This window comes from Ochotona princeps, chromosome 5 (assembly GCF_030435755.1).
Source record: "Ochotona princeps isolate mOchPri1 chromosome 5, mOchPri1.hap1, whole genome shotgun sequence".
Classification (NCBI taxonomy): Eukaryota; Metazoa; Chordata; class Mammalia; order Lagomorpha; family Ochotonidae; genus Ochotona; species Ochotona princeps.
The window spans coordinates 4,288,734-4,312,825 of record NC_080836.1 but is presented as its reverse complement, the minus strand read 5'-3'; the positions used below and the strand labels follow the sequence as shown (position 1 = coordinate 4,312,825).

The window sequence follows — 24,092 nt, the reverse complement described above, 5'->3', positions numbered from 1 at the left end:
GTATCTACTAGTGATAACTGCTTAAATAAGGAATAATCCAAAATACAAGAGCAAAACCACCTTTATTGATCCTAAAGCCTCGGAACCAACCCTGGAAGTCTTTGAGATGACTTCAAGACTGATTGAGTGGTAAAAAAAGGCATTCTTTTGCAATGTACCAAACCAGTTTGTTTAATTATTCAGTGCCCAGAGAGTTCTACATGAGAATCTGTTACAGAGAAGGCAAGGAGAAGAAGACAGGTGCAAAAAGAGACTGGCCAGCTCAACTTTAAACAAACAGCATTCCTAGGTGGTTACTGAGTCTCCTGCTTAGTCCAAATGCTGGGAAGCCCTGCGGAACCAGCTGATTGGTTTTCATATCTGGATGGAAACTCCTTTCTGTCTTCTTCGTGTTTTAAGGGTAATCCTCACGTTTGCCTTTTCAGGAAGGATCCATAAAGAACTCCACAAAAGCCGAGGTGTAAGAAGCTGATGCAAATGATTAGAGGGCAGAGATGTGAACCCCCACCCCTCAACAGACATTCTCACAGTTAAAGTGAGTCATTACGCATATTTTAGTATATTACCATTTTCAGCATATTTTAATCAGAAAAATTTTAAATACTCTCAATAAATAACTAAGGCAAATGTAAGACGCAAAAATGTCAAGTGAGTGTCTATAAATACTCTTCAACACATAAATGCAAGAAGAGGGAACAAGGACTCACTTCCAAACACATGTGCTCTACATGCTCACTGTGGGTGTGACTGTATCATCCTTCACACACACATGTGCTCTACACGCTCACTGTGGGTGTGACTGTATCATCCTTCACACACACATGTGCTCTACACGCTCACTGTGGGTGTGACTGTATCATCCTTCACACACACATGTGCTCTACACGCTCACTGTGGGTGTGACTGTATCATCCTTCACACACACATGTGCTCTACACGCTCACTGTGGGTGTGACTGTATCATCCTTCACACACACATGTGCTCTACATGCTCACTGTGGGTGTGACTGTATCTTCCTTAACACAGAAACAATTCACAAGATATTTCCCTGCTTGTCTGGACAGCTTACCAGAGGCAGCTATAGGTTTTGTTTCCTTTTTAATGAGCCGGTTGACACTTTATATTGCTTATGAACATTTAAATTCAAAGAATTACAGCCTTGGTTTCATTTTTTCAAGATAAATGAGAAAATTCAGTTATGGAATATTATGTCCAACCAAAAAAGACATAGTTCAACATAATTTGTAAATAACTGAAATTCTCAAGCAACGTCCAAGCCCACTTCAGCTACCACTACCATTGAAGCATATGGTTATGATTACACAAAACATTCTGAAAAATTACTTCCATCCAATTTAAAAATATTTACATTGATGTTGCCTAAAAATGAACCAATTGTTTAGGTACATGGGTGTATACTTCACCTGACGACAAGAAACACTGTGTGACTGAAAAGTGCTACTCATCCTGTTCCGGTGTGGGCAGATCCTAGCCGCTCTACAGGGTGCAAAAACACTTCACACTTCCATACACACGCACTTATACATTTTATGCATTTTTACATGTGTGCAGTTCCCACCATGTCAAGGACCCACCATTCTTCAACTATATGGCTATATGTACGCCTCAAATCTCCCTACATAACCAACTCCCCTCACTGAGCACAAAGAAATCACTTTTTAAAAAATGTTTCAAATAAGAGTTCTGTAGAAGGAAACAGGCTGCTTCATCTTACTGATATTTCACAACAAACACCTGCTTTAAAAGCTTAGCAATGTTTTCATTTTGGTTACACACACCTTGAATTTCCTAATTAATTCAAAGGGAGTTTATTCCCAAACTTCAAAAGAAAGGTAAAACTTGCATCTTTAAGCAACAGAGTCAAATCCCTAAATTGAAAAGATTTTTAAAAAGTAACCTAGGTTTCAAACACATTCTTACAAACTTGAAACAGTCACCTAGGGAATGATAGTAGAGAGCTCACACCTGGATTGAAAATCAAGCGTGCTTTCCAAAGCCAGCCAGACTCAGACAGGTGTCAGCAGCAGCGGAGAGGTGCTCTTCAGCCCGCACGTCCTCTGCTTACACCCACCAAGGGGTCAGCCGGCAGGCCCCACGAGCCCTGCTGCCCCACAAAGCCCTTCCAGGCAGAATGAATAAAACCACCAAACACTTTCTCTTCACTTACTAGCTAATCCCAGCTTCCTGTCTCTGATCTCCTAAGCTTTTTAGAGTTGGTCCCAATGGTCTCTTACAAACTTCCCTTTCCTGCTAACACATGCTCCTCCCCGCTGACCTCACTGCCGACTCCTCCCCCTGGAGTTGGCCTTGGACTTGAACTTCACCAGAACAGCATCTCCCAGGAGAAAATATGGGCGGACTGGGGTGGCCAGCGGGCTAAGGTACTCCTCCTGAGCAGCTCCCTGGATGGCACCCTGTCACAGTCCTTATCACACTGTCTCATCTTCTATGACTCAATAGACCCTGAGTTCTTTAAAGTCACCCAGGCAACGTGCATCCTTTAGCTTCTAGTTACAAGACTAACAAAGTGTCTGGTGTATAGCAGTAGACCTCCCAGGGAGGCCAGCCATCAGCACTTAAGCATACAGCATTCAGACATCATAGTAACAGGTTTTCCCCATAGTAGTTAGACATAAATGTTAACATTGAGCACAGCATCACAGAAGGCTTGACTCCTCACACAGTAAAAGGTCTTCAAGCTACTGAGGAGTTCACCCTGACTCCACACTCTGCCACAGACACTAAATGCTACAACACACGGATCAACATTTTATATGGACTTTCATTAGTTCCTAGCTTTCTCTGTCAAAAAATGATTAAACATACTCTGACAGTACATTCACCAACTAGGTTAGAGAAAGTCAAAATCAAACTAAAGCAACATTTCTTCTTGAAAATTCACATAGGTTAAAGGCTATTCAATGCTCATCAGTAAATGGAAAATAAAACGCAACACGGCCTCTAACTGTGAGGGGAGAATCCTGCCAATTTCGACAACTCCAATGCTATGAAGAAATGACCGCTAGGGTAAACAGAAGCCTATGATGATGTAATTTCTTCCCATGGATTTGAACGTAAATCACCCCCCAACACACACACTTCTCTTCGTAAAAGAAACCTCAACGTGCTGTTAGTTGGATAAAGCACAGCAGGATTATTTTATCACAGGCAAAGCCACACCCTCCGTTCAGAGTCAGGCCTGTTTCCTACGGTACAGTACATTAGGTTACCACCAAAGCTGGGATCAAGCTGAGAACAGTGCTCCAAGGTCTGGGGGAGTCCTTACCTAATCCGATGCGGTTCGGGCTTGTTTCCCGGCTGCATCCCTGACTCCTGGGAATCTTGCTGCGTTTCTCTGAAGATGATGTCACAGGTAGGCCTCTTGAGGAACCCCCAGCAAGTCCACCATAACTGCTTCCCAACAACTTGCCTGGGGAACTCGATCGGCTGCCAGCTAAATATCAAGCAAAACAAAAATGAGGAATAATGGAAATCATAGAATAAATTATACTAATTTTTAAATGCGCGTTTTGAAAACACTAGCTTGGATCATGCCCTAAGAAAGTTTTGTTTAAAATAGCTTTCTAGCTGCTGGTAGTGTACTGCTCTTCAGAGGTAGGTGCATAACGCAATACTGCATAGTGGGCTAGAACCAACAGCGACCTTCCTGGCTCTGGCAGAACTCTACCAGCGGCCACTAAACCGCTGACCGTTGGCGCTAAACAACTCCAGTGCAACCGCCGCTGCAGGAGCAGAAATTGACACCTCACAGAAATGTTGACAGCATTTCCTGTAGAAAATGGACCTGAGAAAATTCCCTTAATCTAACAAGGGAAGAGAAAGAAGAGGGGGATTAAAAATAACTAAGTGCTTGGCAAATAAAATAACAGACACAATGGTATCAATAATGATGATAAATGTGGCTGGGCTAAATCCTTCTATTAAAAGACTGAAAATTTTAGGTTGATTTTAAAAAGTTTACAAGTGTCAAACAACATTCCCAAAACAAAACAACAGACTAGGGCATTTTAAAAGGTCAAATAAGTATATTTAATATTGATTAATGAATAATTGGCCACAAAGATAATAACTATGAACTCTTATGCCCCAAACAACATACTCTGAAGACAAAAAGATAAAAATACAGGGAGAAATGAAAAAAGTAGTAAGTCCTAATAGATCCCGCAGAAAGAATAACTAGTGAGAGACTAATATACCCCCAAAAACTGACAAAGAAGTCAAAATCGTGCATGTGTGTGCATATGTGTAAGCCTAGATGTATACATACAGACAGACACCCCTGCATGTATAGGGAGCCATGCAGCACATGGAATCTCTAAGTCAATGACAGACTGCAGACTGAATCATGGACCTGTAACATAACGCTGGAGCTATGTAAATTCCTGTGAAGGAAATGGCCTAACAACCCTTTCTCAACTTGTACCCCCGTCTCATGATCATGACTGCACACGCACACAACCACATACAAACGTGTACCTTCCAAGAAACACAACACACGCTCACTTCACCCTCCACATGTGTATGTTACTAAGCCTCAAAGCAAATTCAAAACAACGTGTAACAGTACAAATCACATGGATAAATTTGCCTCAGAAAAACAACGAAAAGGAAAAAAGCAAATAATGAGGCTAGGAAATTCTGCTAATAGCCAGGTATCTATACCTATACAACTATTTCTTGTGAAACAAAATTCTCCAAGAAGACAGCAAAATTTTAAGCATTGCACCAATACACTCAAGCAGCAGCAAGTTATTCAGACCATCTCCTAGGTAGAAAACGCCATAAATTATAAGAGATGAAGTATATATTATCAGGTACCAGAACAGAATGATCAGAGGAGAAAAAAAATCTTTAAAATAACATTGATGCTACAATTATAGTCATATATTAAATATAAGTAATTTAAAAATACATGTATTATGTATATGGTAAGACAGGCATTATTTAAACGGATCACTTGGGCAATCACTACAAAAATGAGTGTCTTAACATGATTTCACTCTAATTTGAGGTGAAAAATCATTGTAAAAATGATTAATGAACTATAGCATGAAGAATTTGTCTCACAATATATTCATTTTGCTCACAATTCAAGCATACAAACTACAATGCTACCTAAAAAGGGAAAAAAATAAATCCATTTCAAACTCTAGAATTTGATTAAACACACTACAGGAAGATTAACTAAACTTATAACAAAGAGAAAGTGATAGTGGGCAAGCACAGGAAGCAAGGGAGAAGGCAGAACAAACAAGGAGAAAGGGGCTTACCACCAGCAGGATTAGCAGATCTGGATCCTGGATTAGGAGAGCAGACCAGAGGACAGGCAAAAAGTGGATTAAAAGACAATAACACAATACAGGGTCAGCATGCAACACAAAGCTTTGTTCACAAACACATCAGCAAGGTAGCTACGTCCGCGCGACCTGCTCCTGCTGCCTTCTCCCTGTGCTGTCTGCCTCACGTCTCACTGTCTTAGCATCAGCTCAGCGTCTGTGGTGAGCGCGAGTGCACCAACGTGCCAGGCACAGTGCTGGCCTTAGGAGATGCCGACATGGGAGATGAGCCCTGCCCTTCTCCCTGTGCTGTCTGCCTCGCGTCTCACTGTCTTAGCATCAGCTCAGCGTCTGTGGTGAGCGTGAGTGCACTAACGTGCCAGGCACAGTGCTGGCCTTAGGAGATGCCGACATGGGAGACGAGCCCTGCCCTTCCAGACGTGGCCTGCTCGCCTGCTTTCAGCAGGCCTGTCACTGTCACCATCAATGACCGCTGATAAACTCTTGCTAACTAGTTTCATCTGAATTTCCGGACTCCCCTCACTCCTTAAATATGCATAAGATGCACATTAACACAATTTCTAAGTCCAATTCTAAAAAAAATCAGCTTAGTCTGAGTAAATCTACATCTGTAATATACACATATATGCTTATATTCACATCTTACCAAAGTCATTTTTTAAATCTATTTAATTACAAAAGCATAAGGGGTAGGCCACTATCAATCTGCGGGTGTTTGATGTGTTGCCGCTCCTTGGAGTATAATTTGGCAAGTAAAGCAAGTTTTCAAAGCAAAGCTTTGAGGTCAAATACAGTATTTTACAATACAGAGGAATTAAAACTGCACTTGCTGTTTGGGTTCCTGCTGCCTAGGTGAGACATCGGCATGGAGTTCCTGGCTCCTGAGTGGTCGGGCCCAAATTCTGCAGCCATTTGGGGAGCCATGGATGGAAGAGCTCCTCACCCTCTCTTCATTCTTTCACTAACAGACAAAGCTCCAGCCTCAGGATGCACAGCCGAGGGCTGAGATGCACCCTCTTCTGCTCACTTTATCATACTGAGCTAGATCCTTACACTGGCTCGCTGTCCATCAGGAATTCCTCAGCAGTAATGTCAGTAATGTTTGCCTACATATATGAGGTTCTGTAGGGGGCATTTCTCCCTTCTCTGTCGACAGAGATCACTGCTATGAAATGGAATAACCAGAGAAGGGTGTTGTTCCCAGGCCATAAGCTTCTAGGCTGTACCTACATGCTGGATCTACTTGAAACTCCAGCTGAGTTCTCCAGTAGGTAGGGTGTTCTTATTGTAATAGGCTCAGTCTACCCTCACCAAGTAAACCCACCCCCCCCCCCCCCCGCCTTTTTCTTGAATGTTCTTGTGTGGACAGAGATAAACAAGGAAGAAAAACCAGGCCACTCAGTCTTGGCTAGGACAGGAATCTACCGGACTGAAGCAACACAGCTACAAAGTTTGCTTCCAACATCCCACTGTGCGTCACTCTGCAGGCTCCTTTCTTGCATTACCACTGCTTGTGGGCAGACCAGTCACCCAGCACTGCACTGAGTCCAGTGAGTGGACAGTGAAGCCCACACCCACGAGTATCACACTGCACAGGACCACTGACATCTCAGAAGTTTCTACAGGTTTCCCAGGGACTGGGAACTGCCTGACTCCCCACTCTGCAGAAAGCATGGCACTTTGTTAAGGTGAGAATGACAGCTGTCAAGGGGCATGGAGAAACATCTCAACTGAGAAGGGCTGGGAATGCATTTTGGACCCTGGGAGACACCAGGAGGCCTGGCTGCTGACTGGATGCACTCTCCTCGCACAGCCCTGCTGGCTCTTGGGCCATCAAGCAGGCACTCCTGACAGTTCAAAGTGCTGGGGGCAGGAAGCCCCAGCTTCGTGCCACGTGTGGGCACGAGCAGCCTCCCCTCGCAGCACCCAGCCTGTTGGGCTCTGCTCCACAACATGCGCTCAGAGGCGCAGTGGCTGGCAGCGTCCTGAGCGAGCAGAGACACGGAAGCAGCAGTCGGGGAGCAAGGGTGCAGAGCAGCATGAGGAGACGCAGGCCGCCGGTGCTGCAACACAGGGTTACAGAGGGAAGCCATCGACAGGTTCACTCAGCTACTACTGCAGACAGCTCAAAAGCAGGTCTCCTGCCCAGACACCGCTTGGCATTTACGTCAGGGGATTCCTGCTTCCTTAGCAACACGGACAGGGGTGATGGCACAGGTGTTCCACCTGCCTCAAAAGCTGGGCAGAGATGGCACCTTAACACTTGGCATTTAGTGACAAAATTTAAACCACCTGCAAAGGAGTCAGGCACAGGTTGCCTGAATATTCTGTGTTGTAAGCTTACAAGAGCTGAGAGCTGCACAAAATAGGAGGCTTTTTCCTAAAGTCAATGTAAACGCGGTAAAACATTCCACTGTGCAGCAGTCTGCTGAGTAATAGTTAAGGTAAGCAAGATATAAAACATGCTTCTTACGCTGGGACTGGGACACCACTTTGGCGCGGCTGCGGCCCCGACTGTCAGAGGGCGTGGAGGCGACGTTGGAGGCACTGCCAGAGCTCTGCCGTCTCGTGCGGATCCGACCTGGAGGACACAGCAAGAACAGCGTTTCCGTAATGCTTCCAGTCGAGCGCCCTATAGGGAGAAGTGCCGCCCAGGGACGGGGTGTGGACCAGGGCTTTCCCCATGGGCAGCCTGGGCCCTGCAGGTGGCTCGGGCTCCAGGTACTTCAGCAAGCCACAGTACAAAGTGAAAGCCTTTTGGCGATAGTTTCACTTGCTCCAGAGTAGCTTTCCTTTCGAATTGTCTATTAGCACATCAAATTGAAAACAAACAAAAAAACCAAAAACCCACACACACAGAAAAGAAAGCATTAGCTGTCATTTTGAGAAAAGATGCTACAGAGAAAGAAGGCAGGAAAAAGCAAAACACACCAAGCCTTGCTTTTAAGCTCAGCAGTCAGCAAAAAGCACCGCTCCCAGGAGGACAAGAGCCTTGAGATGTGCTACCTGCTTGCTACTCCAGAGCCTGTGGGTCAACAAGACAGCTCCAAAGAATCCAATACCCAAGAGAATGGTGCCCTGACCACAGCGCAGGGCCGCAGGCGGTTAGGAAAAGAGCTCACCATACCAGAAGCGATCTGTCAGTCCCAACTGCAAAATCATGAAACCATGAGAATAAAAATGACTTCAACCCCGCAGAAAAACCACTGCTCATCAGCTGAATGCAACCATTTCTGAATACAGGGTTTCTGTGGCTGCAGAAGAGCCCAGCACACCTCACCCACAGTAGCTCAGAACAGCAATCCCACAGGGAAGACACAAACGTTCTGAACTTCCACTACAATGGTTCAAAATCCCTTCCACCCAAGCATTTGACAAAGCCTGCAGAGAAGTAATGCAGAAAATGAATCCCAAGGTTTGGAAATGGTTCAAGAGTGAGCTAAGGAGCAATAAATGCAGGCATGACATTTAAAAACAAAGAAGAAAATACAGCACGCAACTTTGAACAGCTGTCTAAGCGAAGACTGAGGACCATCAGAACATTACACAAAGCAACTCTCCCACATTCACGGAGGAGGAAACAGAGACACAGGGACTGACTCACAGGCCCGGGTACACTCCTCTGCAGAGACCTGCCGGCCGATTGGCCTGCGAGCACAGATCTTTGCCTTTCGTAAGGAAGTTACTGAGACAATCAGAGCAGTCAGCCAGGCAAGGGCAACACTCATAGTTTTGGGCTGTGGGGCTGGTGCCAGGGTGTAGTAAGCAGGCTAAGCCTCTGCCTGCAGTCCCAGCGTCTCCTATGGGTGCCAGCTGGTGTCCTGGCTGTTCTACTTCTGATCCAGCTCCCTGCCTGGGAAAGCAACAGAGAACAGCCTAAGTCCTTGGGCCTCTGCACTCCTGTGGCAGCTCCAGGCTTCTGGCTTCACCTGGCTCAATCGTTACAACCTTTTGAGGAGTGAACAGTGAATGGTACACCTCATTTTCTGTCGTCTCTCCTTCTCTCCATAAATCTGCTCTTCAAATAAAAAAACTAAATCTTCAAAAAAAAAAAAAAGTAGGGGCTGGTTAAATTACTGCCTTCAGTGCTGGCATCCCATCTGAACGTCAGTTCAAATACCGGCTGCTCCCGTTCCTGGACCTCTGCTACCCATGTGGGAGTCCCAGGGGGAGTTCTGGGCTCCTCGCTTTGGACCGACCGGCACATCCTTAACCAGTGTGGTCATCTCTCTCTCTGTGACTCTTTCAAATACATACATCTTTTAAAAAAATGAATGAATTTCTTAGTTTAAATTTATTATAAAAATACTTAGGTTAAAGATTTTTAAATGAACATCTATATTCAAAGTATAAAAAGTAAAAAGTCTTTGCTAACTCCTTGTATCCTCTACCTTTCTGCAACATTTGGTAACACAATTTTCAACTCACTGCTCAGCAAGTCCTTGCGTTTTATAAATGCATTCTATATAACCAAAAAACCCACGTGCAGCTGAGAGGTGAGAACAACTACTGCTAAGAACTTTTTGTCATGTCTGTCTGTTGAGCTGTTGATGCTTTGCACTTTTGAGATTAGAGTTTTCTCCTGAATGTGAACCGCATCAGTCAGTTTTTCAAATGGGAAGCGAGGGCTGCAGCTGTGTGGGTGTGGCAGCCACACTGCCCTGAGACACAGCACATTCACGGCTGGCTCTGGCAATGAGGCTGTGCCAGCCACGCACATCAGCCAGGCAGCTACTTCCTTCTTGCCAATTCCTGGAGTGGAATTAGCCACTGCTTAACACAACTCGTGTGCATAACCATCTGAGCAGTGTAGCAATTTTCTGAGTATTTTCTCTATTTTAACTGATTTCTTTTTAGTAAGATTGAAGAGGTAACAAACTTTGACGACTGACTCATGACTGAGGGAATAGTCTCCCACCTCCTGAATTCATTGATTTTTCTGGAAGCAGAAATATGGGGTTTTTCTGAAATCTGCACAAGTAAATTTTTTCTTTCCTTTTTTTTTTTTAAAGATTTATTATTGGAAAGACAGATTTCCAGAGAGGAGAGAAAGATCTTGTATCTTCTGATACACTCCCCAGATGGCTGCAACAGTAAGAGCTAAGCTGGTCCGAAGCCAGGAGCTTCCTCCAGGTCTCCTACAAGGGCGTAAAGTCCCAAGGCTTTCTTCCAACCCCAACTGGCACTGGGTCCAGCTAGGCGTAACCCTTCTGTGCGTGGGTCCGGCTACGTGTAACCCTTCTGTGCGTGGGTCCGGCTAAGCGTAACCCTTCTGTGCGTGGGTCCGGCTAAGCGTAACCCTTCTGTGCGTGGGTCCAGCTACATGTAACTCTTCTGTGCATGCTTCTGCTCTTGGACTTGGCCTTCCACACCCTGCCTGCTCAGTGCAAAGGAGGAGTGTACAGAGGTCCCTCTTCTCCCTGACCTTCCTGAAGCTGTGTACCCCCGACACCTTGGGTGCTGCACACCCAGCCAGGCTGGAGAGCTGAGAACCCCTACAGAATTGCTGCTTGGCTGCCTCATTAAAAAAAAAAAAAAAAAATCCACAAAAAACAAGAAACCTCAAAAACCCTATACCAAAATTCCATGCACTTTTTAAGGGTTCATTTTTTTTAACCTGGAAGCCAGAGTTACAGAGAAGGAGTGGGAGAGACAGAGATCTCCCACCTTGGGGCTCACTCCCCACGTGCCTGCAGCATCAAGAGCAGGGCGGTCTGAAACTTCTTCTGGATCTCCCCGGGTGCAGGGGCCCAAGGCCCTGGGCCATTCTCTGCTGTTTTCCCAGGCAATTAGGAAGGAACTGGATCCGAAGTACAGCAGCCGGGACTTGAATCCAAGCCCACATGGGATGCCTGCTACATCTCCTTGCCAATCCAGCATTTGTTCTTCAAAAGCTTCTTGGTCCTTCCTAATAATCTTACTCCTTTCCAAAATTTGTTTATTTAAGTCAATTGAATGATCACCGATCTTAGAAATGTCTGGGAATGCTTGAAAATCTAGACTGAGGTGGAATTCTACCCAAGAGGATTTATACTTGCTCTACTAGTGTCCTGTGGACAAAAGTCATCCCAGCCAATGCAAAATGACTTTATCTATTTGTGATCTGAGAAATGATCACAAAGGCCATGTAAACTCCAACCAGAGTGGTGTATGAAGATTCAAGTTATGGCTGCAAATTCTCCAGGGAGACAACTCTCTCATGCACCAGTACTAAAGATGAACACAATTCCCCATTCTCCCCTTCAGGGGCTATAGCTGACTTGCCTGTTCACAGATAACTACATAGACCCGGAGGGCTCAGGCTCCTGTCCTGTGCAGCCAGGTCAGCAGACGCTCAAAGGCCCGAGGGCTCTGAGCGGTCCTCAGAAACAGCGGAACAGTAAACGCCCTTCTTTCAGGACTGGGGAGAGGAGCTTTCTCTGGTCCTTACTTAGTTTCAACTTTGGCTCCCCACCCTCTCTTGCAATGACCGTCAGGGTCGCTCCCCCCCCCCAAAAAAATTAGATCAGAAAGACAGAGACCAATAAGGAAAGCTTAGAACAGACAGGAAACAGTCATCTTGGACTCCCATATATCTTACTAGGTAGGACACAAAGATTAGTTACTCCTCATTAAGGTATTGAAGATTTCTCTGCACACCCCTCATAAAACTGTTCTTCTCCTCAATTGTTAATATTTGGCATGTTTTGAGTTATAAGCCTGTTTTGACTAGCTTAAAATTCATGAAGTGCAGTAGAAATCATGCTTGAACACTATAAGCTGTTAAATATAAAAATGAAAATAGACACGAGATAGCTGAATAGTACCCTATTACTATTTTCAAGATATACAGCAGCCAGTTGTATATAAACTAAAATTGAAATGTCAATGAAGCAGTCACAGGATGTGGTTAAGAAATTGCATTTTCTAACATACTGGTCACTCAATGCCATGTCAATTAACTTCATGATGTTGTAAATTATTGTTGAAATTGTGTAGCGGCTTTTCATTGGAGGGGATGATATTCTGCCAGCTTTACTTTCAGACCAGGAATGATTTCCCAATGAAACTGTTGAATTTATCTGGACAATAAGATGCCAGACTTTCTACATGGTCCATGTAGAATCATGAAGGAATCATGACTGGTTATGATCTGTACTACGGTAACAATATGGAGGAATTCTATATGGGGGGAAGGCTTTTTGGAGGGCTTGGGGGAATCCCAGAGCCTATGAAACTGTGTAATAAAATGAAATGAAAAAAAAAAAAAAAGGCTCAAGGGCTCAGCTCAGATCCTCAGGGGCAAGCCTGGCTGCTCCTCGCCTGTGGACAGACTGGGGCTCAGCTCAGATCCTCAGCGGCAAGCCTGGCTGCTCCTCGCCTGTGGACAGACTGGGGCTCAGCTCAGATCCTCAGCGGCAAGCCTGGCTGCTCCTCGCCTGTGGACAGACTGGGGCTCAGCTCAGATCCTCAGCGGCAAGCCTGGCTGCTCCTCGCCTGTGGACAGACTGGAGCTCAGCTCAGATCCTCAGCGGCAAGCCTGGCTGCTCCTCACCTGTGGACAGACTGGGGCTCAGCTCAGATCCTCAGGGGCAAGCCTGGCTGCTCCTCACCTGTGGACAGACTGGGGCTCACTGCTCTGATTACACATCTAAGACGTCTTCTCATTTGGCAATAACTTCCACATACTGCTAAATGTGTTCTTAGTTCTTTTAAACATTTTAAATACAGATTTATAAAAATATTCTGTAGCAGGTACTTGAGTTTTTCAGGATTCATTCTCTAAAACCATTTCCTTGAAAGGAAGAGTGACAGAGACACAGATCTTCCCTGTTTCACTCCCCAGGTGGCCACAACTGCCAGGGCCGGGCCAGGCTAAGGTCAAGGGCCAGGAGCTCCAGCCAACGTCCACTGCCTTCTCAGGCCACTGGCAGGGAGCTGGAAGAGGAGCCCCAAAATGCCAGCCCTATCGGCTTCCTTCTTTCCCTCTCTGGATGTAATTCCCACGAAATTCCAGGAACAGGGATCACTTTATTATCTCAATATTTAAAGAAAAAGAAATTCTGGAAAATGAATGACAGACCATTAAGAAAGACCAAACTCATTTTACAGGAGATAAAATGGAACTACATAGAGTGAACATACGCATTTCAAATCGCAGTATGAATTAATTACGAGCTCATACGTGGCTAACTTTAATCTTGCAGAATCTCGGAGAAGTTCGCTGAGTGCTGCCAGGCATGTTTAGAGCAACACAGCCAGATCCATGAAGATATCAACGTGGGGGTCACCAGGCACACCACAGGGAATGGGAACTGAGATCACAACTGGAACGAGTACGGGGCAGGGGGAGGTACAGACCCTCCGCACGCGTCAAAGCTGGCTTCTTCCTCACTGTGCACCTTCCCAAGGATGGTGCTGCCTGTCCCAAAAATCATTTCAACATGGCCACCCAAGTTATCAATCCTCTTGCTGGTTTTGAATTTTCCTTAAGTTTTGGGGAATAAAGGTATTCAGCTTCAAGGGTCTTGGTTGTGCTGACCTGGCTGGTCAAGGCAGTCTGTATTTTGTCTCCATGCTACTGAGTTGGCAGTGTTACTTCAAGTGCCTGGCTCTATCTTAGAGAGATGGCACATAGGCTCTGCAGTCCTCAGGAATAAGAAACTGCACTGGCTAAACGCCACAGCATAACAAGTAACTGAGCTCTGTGTTATGGCCTACTAAGTGAGAGGGGAAGGAAAGGGGCTGGTGGTACGGTTTATGAAGCCCACAAGGACCTGAGATGCCAGAATCCCATACGGGTGCCAACTGGGCCCCAGCTGCTCCACTTCTCACCCAGCTCCCTGCTAACGCACCAGGAAACGCAGGGGAGGATGGTCCAAATGCTTGGGCCCCTGCACCCACTTGAAAGATCCGGAACAATCTCTGGTTCCTGACTGAAGCCTGGCCTTACCCTAGCTCTTGCGGCTATTTGGGGAGTGAACCAATGGATGGAATATATCTCTCCATGTTCTCTTACCTTCTCTCTATCAACTATGACTCTAAAATACATAAATCAGTCTTGAAAAACATTTAAACAAAGAATAAAGCCAACACAAGGAAAAGACATAAAAATAAGAGAATAACACAACAGGCAAAAACATTCTGGGGCAAGGACAAGAGGTGCAGCAACAAACGAATCCTGTTTCACCCTGCAAGCCCCGCCCTTCCACACCTGCCCTGGGTGTCACCCTGCAAGCCCGCCCTTCCACACCTGCACTTCCTGTTTCACCCTGCAAGCCCCGCCCTTCCACACCTGCCCTGTGCATGTCACCCTGCAAGCCCCACCCTTCCACACGTGCCCTGTGCATGTCACCCTGCAAGCCCCACCCTTCCACACCTGCCCTGTGCATGTCACCCTGCAAGCCCCGCCCTTCCACACCTGCCCTGTGCATGTCACCCTGCAAGCGCGCCCTTCCACACCTGCCCTGCGTGTCACCCTGCAAGCCCCGCCCTCCCACACCTGCACTTCCTGTTTCATCCTGCAAGCCCGCCTTTCCACACCTGCCCTGTGCGTGTCACCCTGCAAGCCCCGCCCTTCCACACCTGCACTTCCTGTTTCACCCTGCAAGCCCCGACCTTCCACACGCTAGCCACACCACAGTCCTGAGAGAGGCACGGCCTGTGCTACTATGAACAGAGAAGCTCCTCTACATGTCCATTGTTTTCTATGTAAATGCTTATTTTGCCTGTGCTCATCAAAAACCTGAACTAAGATGGCTATGACTAGAATTTTTTAAAAATGCAAAATCAGAAAGGGTTTCTTGACACTGCCATAAAAACAACACAGCAGGTTTCTATGCACACATTCTCCTTCCCCATGCTCCACCTTCAGTGTGCAGCATACACATGGCACCTGACACGCGGATGAGGACCGAGTGAAAATGAACGGGCATGTGTCAATGATACAAATGATGATGACACTGCATAAATCAGTAGTACCCTGAGGGAAAAGAAAAATGCTTTTAAAAATTTCTTTAAGTTTCCTAGTAGAAATCTTATACCAGCCTTTAATATCTGAATACCTGGCACTGGGATTCATTTTGCAAATAGGAAGGGCAGATCTTGAGGCCCACGCAGCACAAAGGGAAAGAACCGGCGGCTGAGGCAGGGGGCTGCCACACGCTTGCGCTCCTCCCCAGAGTGAGGCCAGCACTGAAACCCACACACGCACACATCAAGGCCGAAACTCACGAGAACAAAGATCGGACAAGAAAGGGGAGGAGAGCCGAGGGAGAGGCCGGCCAACCTCAGTGGAGACAGAATGAAGGAGGGAGGTGGCGTGCAAGACTGCATGCAGGGACCTTCACGGACACGTGGCACTGGGCAACACGCGGTGAGCACAGAGGGTCGGAGAGTGAGACACACCTAGGTCAAGAAACAGACTGCTTACCCTCTGCTTTAGTGGCAGTACCATCTTTAAGCAAATTAAAAAACAAGGGGAGGGATAACAGGGAACAGTTAGTAACAGTCAAAAAACTAAACAAGCAGAATGTTATTAGCTACTTAAAAAGCAAAGCGAGAGTGAAGCGAGTCAGTGTGCCTCGTGGCGAGTTAGCCTGGCACAGGACGAGCAGACCGGCCGGCCTCTGAAGGGCGCCCAGGGCAGCCCGGAGCTGCTGGCTCCTGCGGGAGGGACAGTCGGGGTGCAGCCTACTCTACAGCGCCCTCCAGCGGCGGCGAGGAGGGAGCGCTGAGAAGCCCACTACAGGTCCAGGAGCAGAAGCTGTTGAGAAATACCTGCATCCAGGCCTATGTACTCCATGGCTTCCCTCCCGTGTCTGGACTCTAGAAGTTCGGAAAAGGATCATCAGCTTCAATGCTCCTCCTTTGGATTTCTCAGGAGGATCAGGTTATACTTCAGTGGGTTTTTTTGGTGGCAGGAGGTGGGGGGGCAAGGGAGAGTTGGTTTTCTTTTGGGACCTGCCAAGGATCGTAGAGGAGGGATTTTGGGACATGGTTAAGCGACTGAACACATCTCTTGTTCTCTGCAGAAGTAGCACTGGGCTAGAAAGCTAGGAGCGCCTCTGAAGGGTCCTTTGTTCACTAGATGGAAGGGCTGGCGCTTGACTAGCACAGTGGGAAGTCCATGTGCACAGGACAGCCAACACTGGGTGTTCTGAAGGCTGGCTTTCTGATGTGACCTGCAGACACTGACGCTGCAGCAACTGAGCTGAAATGGGCAGAACTAACGCCCCAAGAAGGAAGGCACTCCTCCCTTGCCCAATTCACACCATGACACTCCTGCGTGACAAGACAGAGAGCTACTGGGTTGCTTTCTAATCCAAATGTATGTCTAAAACTTGTTCCATGGAGGAAAAAACCCGACTAAACAAATTATTCCAGAACATGTTATCTTTCAAAAATTAATAAAGTGCTTCCCACAATCATGCTTTCTTCCACCTTCCCAGATGACAGCCGGCAAGGGACTCTGACATCACTCTCTTTGCCCCCATCACATTTCTAAGAAGGGGCTGTCAGTGCAGGTGACTGACAAGTATAGGGAAGACAGACTCAAAGGGCCCAGAACTCAGAACAGCAGACCCAGCCCCTGCGGACAAGCGTGTCCTCAAGCCACTTCCAGCACCCAGGGCTTTCAGAACACTCGCTAGGAAAATGGCTTTGGAACTGGGTTTGCAAGCTACCTACGGAACACCATCTCAGCATTTCGCAAAGTTTACATTTTAGGCATTGCTTCAAGATTCAACACGTACCCAATCCAGCTAACCCCCATATTCTGGCTTTGAATGACTCAACTCAGAAAAATAAAAGAAATCATCAGCCTTACACAAAGTCGGTAGTGTTTACTGAAAGAATGAGTGACCCACCACTATGTCACTTATCAAAAATAATCAACATAATTTAAGAAAGAAGGAGCTCCTGAGCATTCCTGAGTGCCAGGGCGTGCACCCTCCCAGATGGCCCTGGGAAGGGTGTCTTCCAGTCTCCCTGAGGCCCAGTTTGATTCTTTGCACATCCTGGTGATGTCCAGGGGGCACCTGTCTGCAAGGCAGATCTCTGGTGACCCCTGCTTTGGCAAGTGGGAGGGCTGGCATGGGCTGGCCTTGCCAGGGAGGAAGTGGCAGAGGTTGGCCTGGGGAGGGTGGTGCTTGGGGCTATCCCACGCAAGTACAAGCACCCACTCATTTCTGAAAGGTCGGGGACACGCCACAAAGGGACACACCCCGCACACCAGCCCTGCAGTGGGGAGCACAGGGTCGAGGGCGGCTTTGGGATACATGCTGGGTCAGGTGGGGGCAGGGAACACGGGGTCCAGGGCGGCTTTGGGACAAGTGTTGGGTCGGCACTTGGGGGCAGCAGGCAAGGGCTGGTTACCTAGTGAGGCATAGGAGCCTGGAGGCAAAGCCGCTGCTGAGCTGAAGGGAGTGGCACCTGAAGACGAGGAAACCTTGGATTTGGCACTGGCTGCCGCGTTCACATCGATGTCACTTCGCGACCGCTGCAGGGAACCCGTGGTCGACACAGACTTGGTGCTAACTGTGGAAGCTTTGGGGGTGAAGAAGGACACATGTGAGGACCAGACAGAATCAGTGCTATTTGGCTTTTCCTGGAAACACACTGTGAACCAAGGCCGGGTGCACAGAGCCGACCAAAGCTCCTCCTGGTCACCACAGACAGAGTTCGCTCAACAGTGAAGGAAACGAAGGTGCCTTCAATGGAGCCCATCTGTTTTCTCATCACCGAAAACTATCAAGGCCAGAAATAGTCACACAATGGCAAACTGCTCCCTGTCTAGCCAGTTTTCTCAGGACTTTAACTCCACACCTGCCCCTTAAGGGACTCCCCCTCCCACTTCCACCACTGCACACAGCACCAGCCGTCTCTCTCTCTCTCCCCACCAAGGGACCATGCCCCTCTCCCCTCTCCACTGCACACACCATCAGCTCTCTCTCTCTCTCTCTCTCTCTCCCCACCAAGGGACCATGCCCCTCTCCCCTCTCCGCTGCACACACCTCCAGCCGTCTCTTTCTCTCTCCCCACCAAGGGACCATGCCCCTCTCCCCTCTCCACTGCACACAGCACCAGCCGTCTCTCTCTCTCTCCCCACCAAGGGACCATGCCCCTTCTCCCCTCTCCACTGCACACACCGCCAGCTGTCTCTCTCCTTCTCCTGTCATGTGACTGGAGCAGGAGCAGCACTGCTAGCACTGCCAGGTGGGCCAGAGGCGGCGGGAAGGAAAGGCCCAGGCCCACATGAGCCCAGCAGGCCCCGCAGCAGAGGCGTTCTGCTCACACCAAGAAAGGGCTGACAACGACTTTCCATGATGTGGTCTGCGCGCCGTCAGCCTCACCTCTCGATGTGGTGCTTCCTGTTGGACTTCTTTTGGCAGACAGTGGCCGGCTACAAATAAGGCACAAATACATCAGCTAAGAAATGTGTACTCTACCCATATCAACACCACCACGAACCACCATGGGAAATGATTAGGAAGAATTAGTGCAGAACTGTTCAGACTATAGTCTCACAAATCCTGAGTCATTGACAAAGCTCTAGTATTTGTTTGATTTTGGATTTTGATTTCAAGCAACAAAGAGCGAAATACTAACCTGAGAGAGGGCGAGGGTGGGATTAGGAATACAGAATGAAGATGCTATGGCTGGTCCTAGGTTTAAAATGCCTTTCCTTGCCAGGCCCGTCTCCAGGTCAATACTCAGACCCTCCTGGAGGGCAGTCTGAGGCATCAGTGTAGCCCACTTCTACACTATAGTTCATGTAACTGCATTCCAGGACTACCGTAACAAGTGAACTGGAAAGCACTCAGGCCCCATGGCCCCTGACCCAGCACCCACATCCACCCAAACCGAGGGACACTGACAGGCACACAGCGTGGGACGCCAGCTGCTGGCAGAAGGCAGTCCTTACTTGAGGCTCTCTTGGGAACTGGACGAGGACCGGTCAGAATGAGGCAGGGACACGATGCTGTCGGAATTCTTCAGATGAGACTGCAGGGCTTTCTGGTAGGAGGACTCCAGGCTGTGGTACAAGTGCTCGGCTTCTCTGCTGAAGTGACTGTGGAAGCCCCAGTAGCATCTAGGGAAAACACAGACCCTCCTGGCTAGGCTTGTGCCCAGGTCCTTGGCTGAGCCCCAGCGCAGTGCAAGGCAGCCAGGGAGCAGAGAAGAGGCCGGCACACACTCAGCCCTCCCAGCTCCCTGAGCTGGGGCTAAGCAAGCCTGCGCCTCAGCCGCCGTCTGAGAACACAAGAAAGGATCCCACGGGCAAGGTCCAGAAGCTGACAATCACCTACCCTCGAGGGAAAAGTTGTAATGACAACTTCTGCAAATGCAGCTGCACATTCCAAAAAAGCAGAAATTCTGAGCTACCTGAAATGCCTGTTACAGGACTAAAGAAATACAAAAACTCTGGGGGGACAGTAATCCCAGGGAAAAGCCAGCAGAAGCAGGTCCTTAACAAATTCCTTCCTAATAGTTTTAAGCAATTATTGATGATGTTAAGTTACTTTTCCAGCAACTACCAAGATAAAGCTGCAGTGAGACTTAAAGGCAGTGTGCACTCAGAAACCAGGAACTGCCACCTACTGGGAAGCACACTGAACACTGAACAGGAATGCGCTGACACACCAAGTACCCCTGTAACGGCATCAGTTCATCCTGTGTGCAAGGCTTCGTCAGCTCAAAGCAGTGGGAAAAGGCAACATGAGCAGTCCTTATCTGAAAACTGCAAGGGGAGGAAGCCCTGAACTCCTGGTGGTCACAATCATTCCCAGGAAAAGGACAAAGGGGGCAATGGGCACACGATGAGCCAAGACCCAGCCGACCAGCTACACGGCCTTGATCACTCGAGTCCTGAGCGTGGCTCCACCAAGCCCTTGCACGACCCCTGTTCAAGAGGCAGACAGCCAGTGCCTGCAGAGCTGTGACCACACGGGCAGAATCCCCGCACCGGTGACTTTCCTTTTCTTTTGTAAATTGTGTATTTTTGTATTTTTCATGATATAGTTCCTTAGGCTCAAGGATTTCCCCCATTGTTTTCCCCTATACTGTATCAATACTTCAGTCCCTCAACGACAGCCACAAGTCCATCAGTCTGCTATTTAAGTGTATCCTGACACCGTAGGTACAGAGAAGGGTAGACGGTCCAGCATCCTATTGTCAAGATCTATTTAACACTTTTATTGGGAGTCCATCTTTCATTCAGAAGCAGAGATGCATACTGCAATGCGTCTCACATCATGGCATACTTGCCGACAGGATACAGATCCTCTACACCAATATATGTAACTACATGCTTGCCTATGATCTGTTGAGCTCATATTTGCAGGAAGGTTGCCTTGTATCACAGAGAAAACCCATGACTTTTCATGGAAAACCAGCAAAGTAGCTCTTCATAGAGCTTACGTCACAAGAGAATACTTTAAGCAAAAACACGTTCTGATCTGTGCGGTAACATCTCCCAGGTCTGCTGCCTATATCACACTTCCAAACAAAAGAGTAATATTCTGAAACAGCCTTTTGGGGTCACATTGAAAAGCTATAATTAATGATAAAAGCCCAAGTCACTTTGTAAGTTTTTAAGAAGGCATTTCAAAGGCACGTGAAACATAAATGTAATTAACAAAAATGTGCTGTGCAATTAAAACCAACTTACTTTCTGGCTTCTATCCTGGCTTCAGAATCAGCATCGTGGATTCCCTTCTTGATTGTTTCTGCTAACACTGATATATGTCTGGTTTAGAAAGAAAGGAAACAGTAATGCGTCCAAGTCTCCTTTGCATGAAAAGGTGTTCAGAACAGCAGCAAGGAACCCACAAACAACCAGCAGCACCCCAGGGTGCTTCCGGTCCCTCAGTTTCTAATCCTGACTCAATAAGTCATACACACCCCCACCCTACCCTGACCCCACACTTCATCCTCCCCCAAATCCACCCTGACACAAGCCATCCACATCCCAATCCACCTAATCCAACACTTCTTCACCACCCCCAATCAACCCTGAACAACAAGTCATCCTGACCAACCCACCGGGTCTAACCCTTCATCCTCGCCTGACCCACCCCGATCCCACACTTCATCCTCACCCCAAACCACCCTCCTGCAAGATATGCAGAACCCCATTCTTTGGGTGATTTGGGGGGGTTTTGGTCAGGTCACACAAATCCAAATGCAACCATAAAAACTCTTCTTCCAAGGGAAGAATTAGTTTCTATAGATATAATGTGAAATAATAATAATATCTTAAAGAGACTGTAATACAAATCTACAATTAAACCATTTTGCAAAATCACTGAACCACTGTATAAATAGGTGCTCACCTTGGTTATGCTTAACCCTACCTGAGAACAAATCAGAACCTACTGCGTGTTTTAATAATGTTTCAACAGCAAGCACCCGGTATCAGCAGGCACCAAGACAGAGATTGCAGGAACTCCAAGGACCACATCTCTGCTCCTGTTCCCAGTCCAAGCCTAAGGCTGCAGGAACTCCAAGGGCCACATCTCTGCTCCTGTTCCTACAGTCAATGCTGCCTTTCCCTTTCTATTGCTCACCAAATATAGATGTGATATCCAAGAGATTAAAGAATGAGAGAGCTTTTGGAAGACCTGACCCTGTATTCCTGATTCAAAGTATTCATTTTCAGGTGTATGTTAGCTCTGGAGGAGAGATGAGTTTTACCTCTGACACTGCTGCATGAATTCAATTATTGCTGCTCAAAATCCCATTGCTCTGTCAAATGTTTAATATGCTGCAAATTCGTGAGGGCACAACACCACCACTACCTACCTTCTCCAGAACAATGGCACCAAAACCCAACAGCACTAAAAATGTTTAGGAGTCTCAAAAATTAACAGAGACATACTTTTTCATTGGGAATTCTGCCACCGGGAGTGGCCAAGTAGCCTTGTACTTATGGCACTACGTCCCCTATCAGGCCCCAGGAGGGACTCCTGGTTCTAATGCAGACCCTGGGGGACAGTGATACTCATGCAAATATTGGGATTCTGCCAGCCTTGTGAGGCAGCTGGATTGAGTCTCCAGCTCCCAGCTCCAGCCTGCGTTCAGCCTCAGCCACTGCAGTATGTGGGGGCTTGGGGAGTGAAGCAGTATGTGGGGGCTTGGGGAGTGAAGCAGTATGTGGGGGCTTGGGGAGTGAAGCAGTATGTGGGGGCTTGGGGAGTGAAGCAGTATGTGGGGGCTTCTGGACACACATGTGTGTGTTCACTCACTCTCCTTTTTCTCTCGCTCTTGCTCACAAGTAAATAAAACTTTGAAGAAAAATAAAAAAATTTCTGGCATGAGTCCATTTTTCTCCATGATGATGTTGGGCTGTCATTGCATGAACGTGAACAAACAAGGAACTGCTGCCCTCGGGTACAGCATCCTTACACACCCTTTGGAGGACGGGGAATGACACCCTGTACACTCGGGCAGCTCCCAGTTTGCGACAGAGCAGGAGGCAGCATGATCTGGCTCTGCAGCTTCTTGTATTTCAATCCCCAGCATTCACTAGAAGCTCCTGCTCGTATGGCATGCTTACACAGTGCACGGCCCGAAAAGTCACACAAATGGCCAGAGATGTTTCTTTCTTACAGAAGGCACAATGTGGTTAAAAGAGAAAAACAAATTCCACTCAGCTACTCACCTTTCCAGTGAATGTGTCTGCCACTCTTGTAAAAGCAAGTCTAAAAATTCAAAACAGCGCCTGGAAAGCATTAACAAACACTTACAAACATGCGCACCAGAGGAAACAAAGCAGCTCTTTCCTTCCTAAGTGACCCAATAACTCATTACAACTGGCAAGCTTCCTGCAGTTTCCAAAAAGAGCTGTTATCAGAACTGATATAACTAAGCTTGTACCTATGGCGGGCACAGGGTTAGTTTCCCTTCAATCAGAAACTAGATGTGGGGCCCTAGATGCATTTGGCTCAGTGGTTGAAGCACTGCTTGGAACCACTGCATCTCATGCTGGGACACCTGGGATTGAGTCCCGGCTCTGCTTCCTAGTGGTGTGCACTGTGGCAGGCACGCACAGGCCCCGCACACGGACTGCGGCAGGCACGCACAGGCCCCGCACACAGACTGTGGCAGGCACGCACAGGCCCCGCACACGGACTGCGGCAGGCACGCACAGGCCCCGCACACAGACTGTGGCAGGCACGCGCAGGGCCCAGCACACCGCGGAGATTCAGTTCAGGCTCTAGACTCCTGCTTTCACTGGCACTCACTGGGTTGCTGTGAGCTCTTGGGGAGTGAACCAGCAGGTGGCAGAACTATTGTCTTTTTTCTCTCTCCTTCAATTTCTATCATTTACCTGCCTTTCAAATAAATAAATAAAAAGTCAAACAAAAGAAAAATAGGAAACTTGACCCTCATGGTAATATTAAGAGCCTAGCATCATGTTTTTATGTTACTCAGATAACGTCAGTACAGAGCTCCACACCTGCACAGGAAGACAACATACAGCACAGAATCAGAAAACCAGTCACTGCATTCATTTCACAAAATGCCAGCATTTTTAAAAAGTAGAAGATACCTTGAAAACCTGAAGTATGTTCCAAGATAACCTGCTAAGACTCCAAAGCGATAATTTGGTTGGGGAGATTAAAAAAAATAATTCAGAGTGCAAGCGAGTGATGGTGAATGTGCTCCGTGTTTAGTCCTAGCCCTGTGTATTCTAACTTTCCATATGCAGGCTCCTATCCTGGAAGAGCTGCGAGTCCATTCAAGGAGATCCAACACAGATATTCATCTTT

General features: G+C 47.4%; 1 protein-coding gene across 18 annotated transcripts in view; it reads right to left on the bottom strand.

The window, feature by feature from the left end:
• CLASP1 (cytoplasmic linker associated protein 1) overlaps positions 1-24,092 on the bottom strand; it is a 217,155-nt gene that overhangs the window by 55,087 nt on the left and 137,976 nt on the right. For 8 of the 18 annotated variants that reach the window (XM_058664314.1, XM_058664322.1, XM_058664315.1 and 5 more), the window contains 9 exons: positions 22,982-23,041; positions 20,990-21,067; positions 19,244-19,411; positions 18,672-18,721; positions 17,695-17,865; positions 16,099-16,146; positions 7,814-7,921; positions 5,314-5,340; positions 3,309-3,476 (listed from right to left, as the gene is read on the bottom strand). In XM_058664314.1, coding sequence (XP_058520297.1) covers positions 3,309-3,476; positions 5,314-5,340; positions 7,814-7,921; positions 16,099-16,146; positions 17,695-17,865; positions 18,672-18,721; positions 19,244-19,411; positions 20,990-21,067; positions 22,982-23,041 — 878 coding nt within the window. The remainder of the gene's footprint in view (positions 1-3,308; positions 3,477-5,313; positions 5,341-7,813; positions 7,922-16,098; positions 16,147-17,694; positions 17,866-18,671; positions 18,722-19,243; positions 19,412-20,989; positions 21,068-22,981; positions 23,042-24,092) is intronic. The other 10 variants (XM_058664318.1, XM_058664327.1, XM_058664319.1 and 7 more) reach the window with 3 other exon arrangements.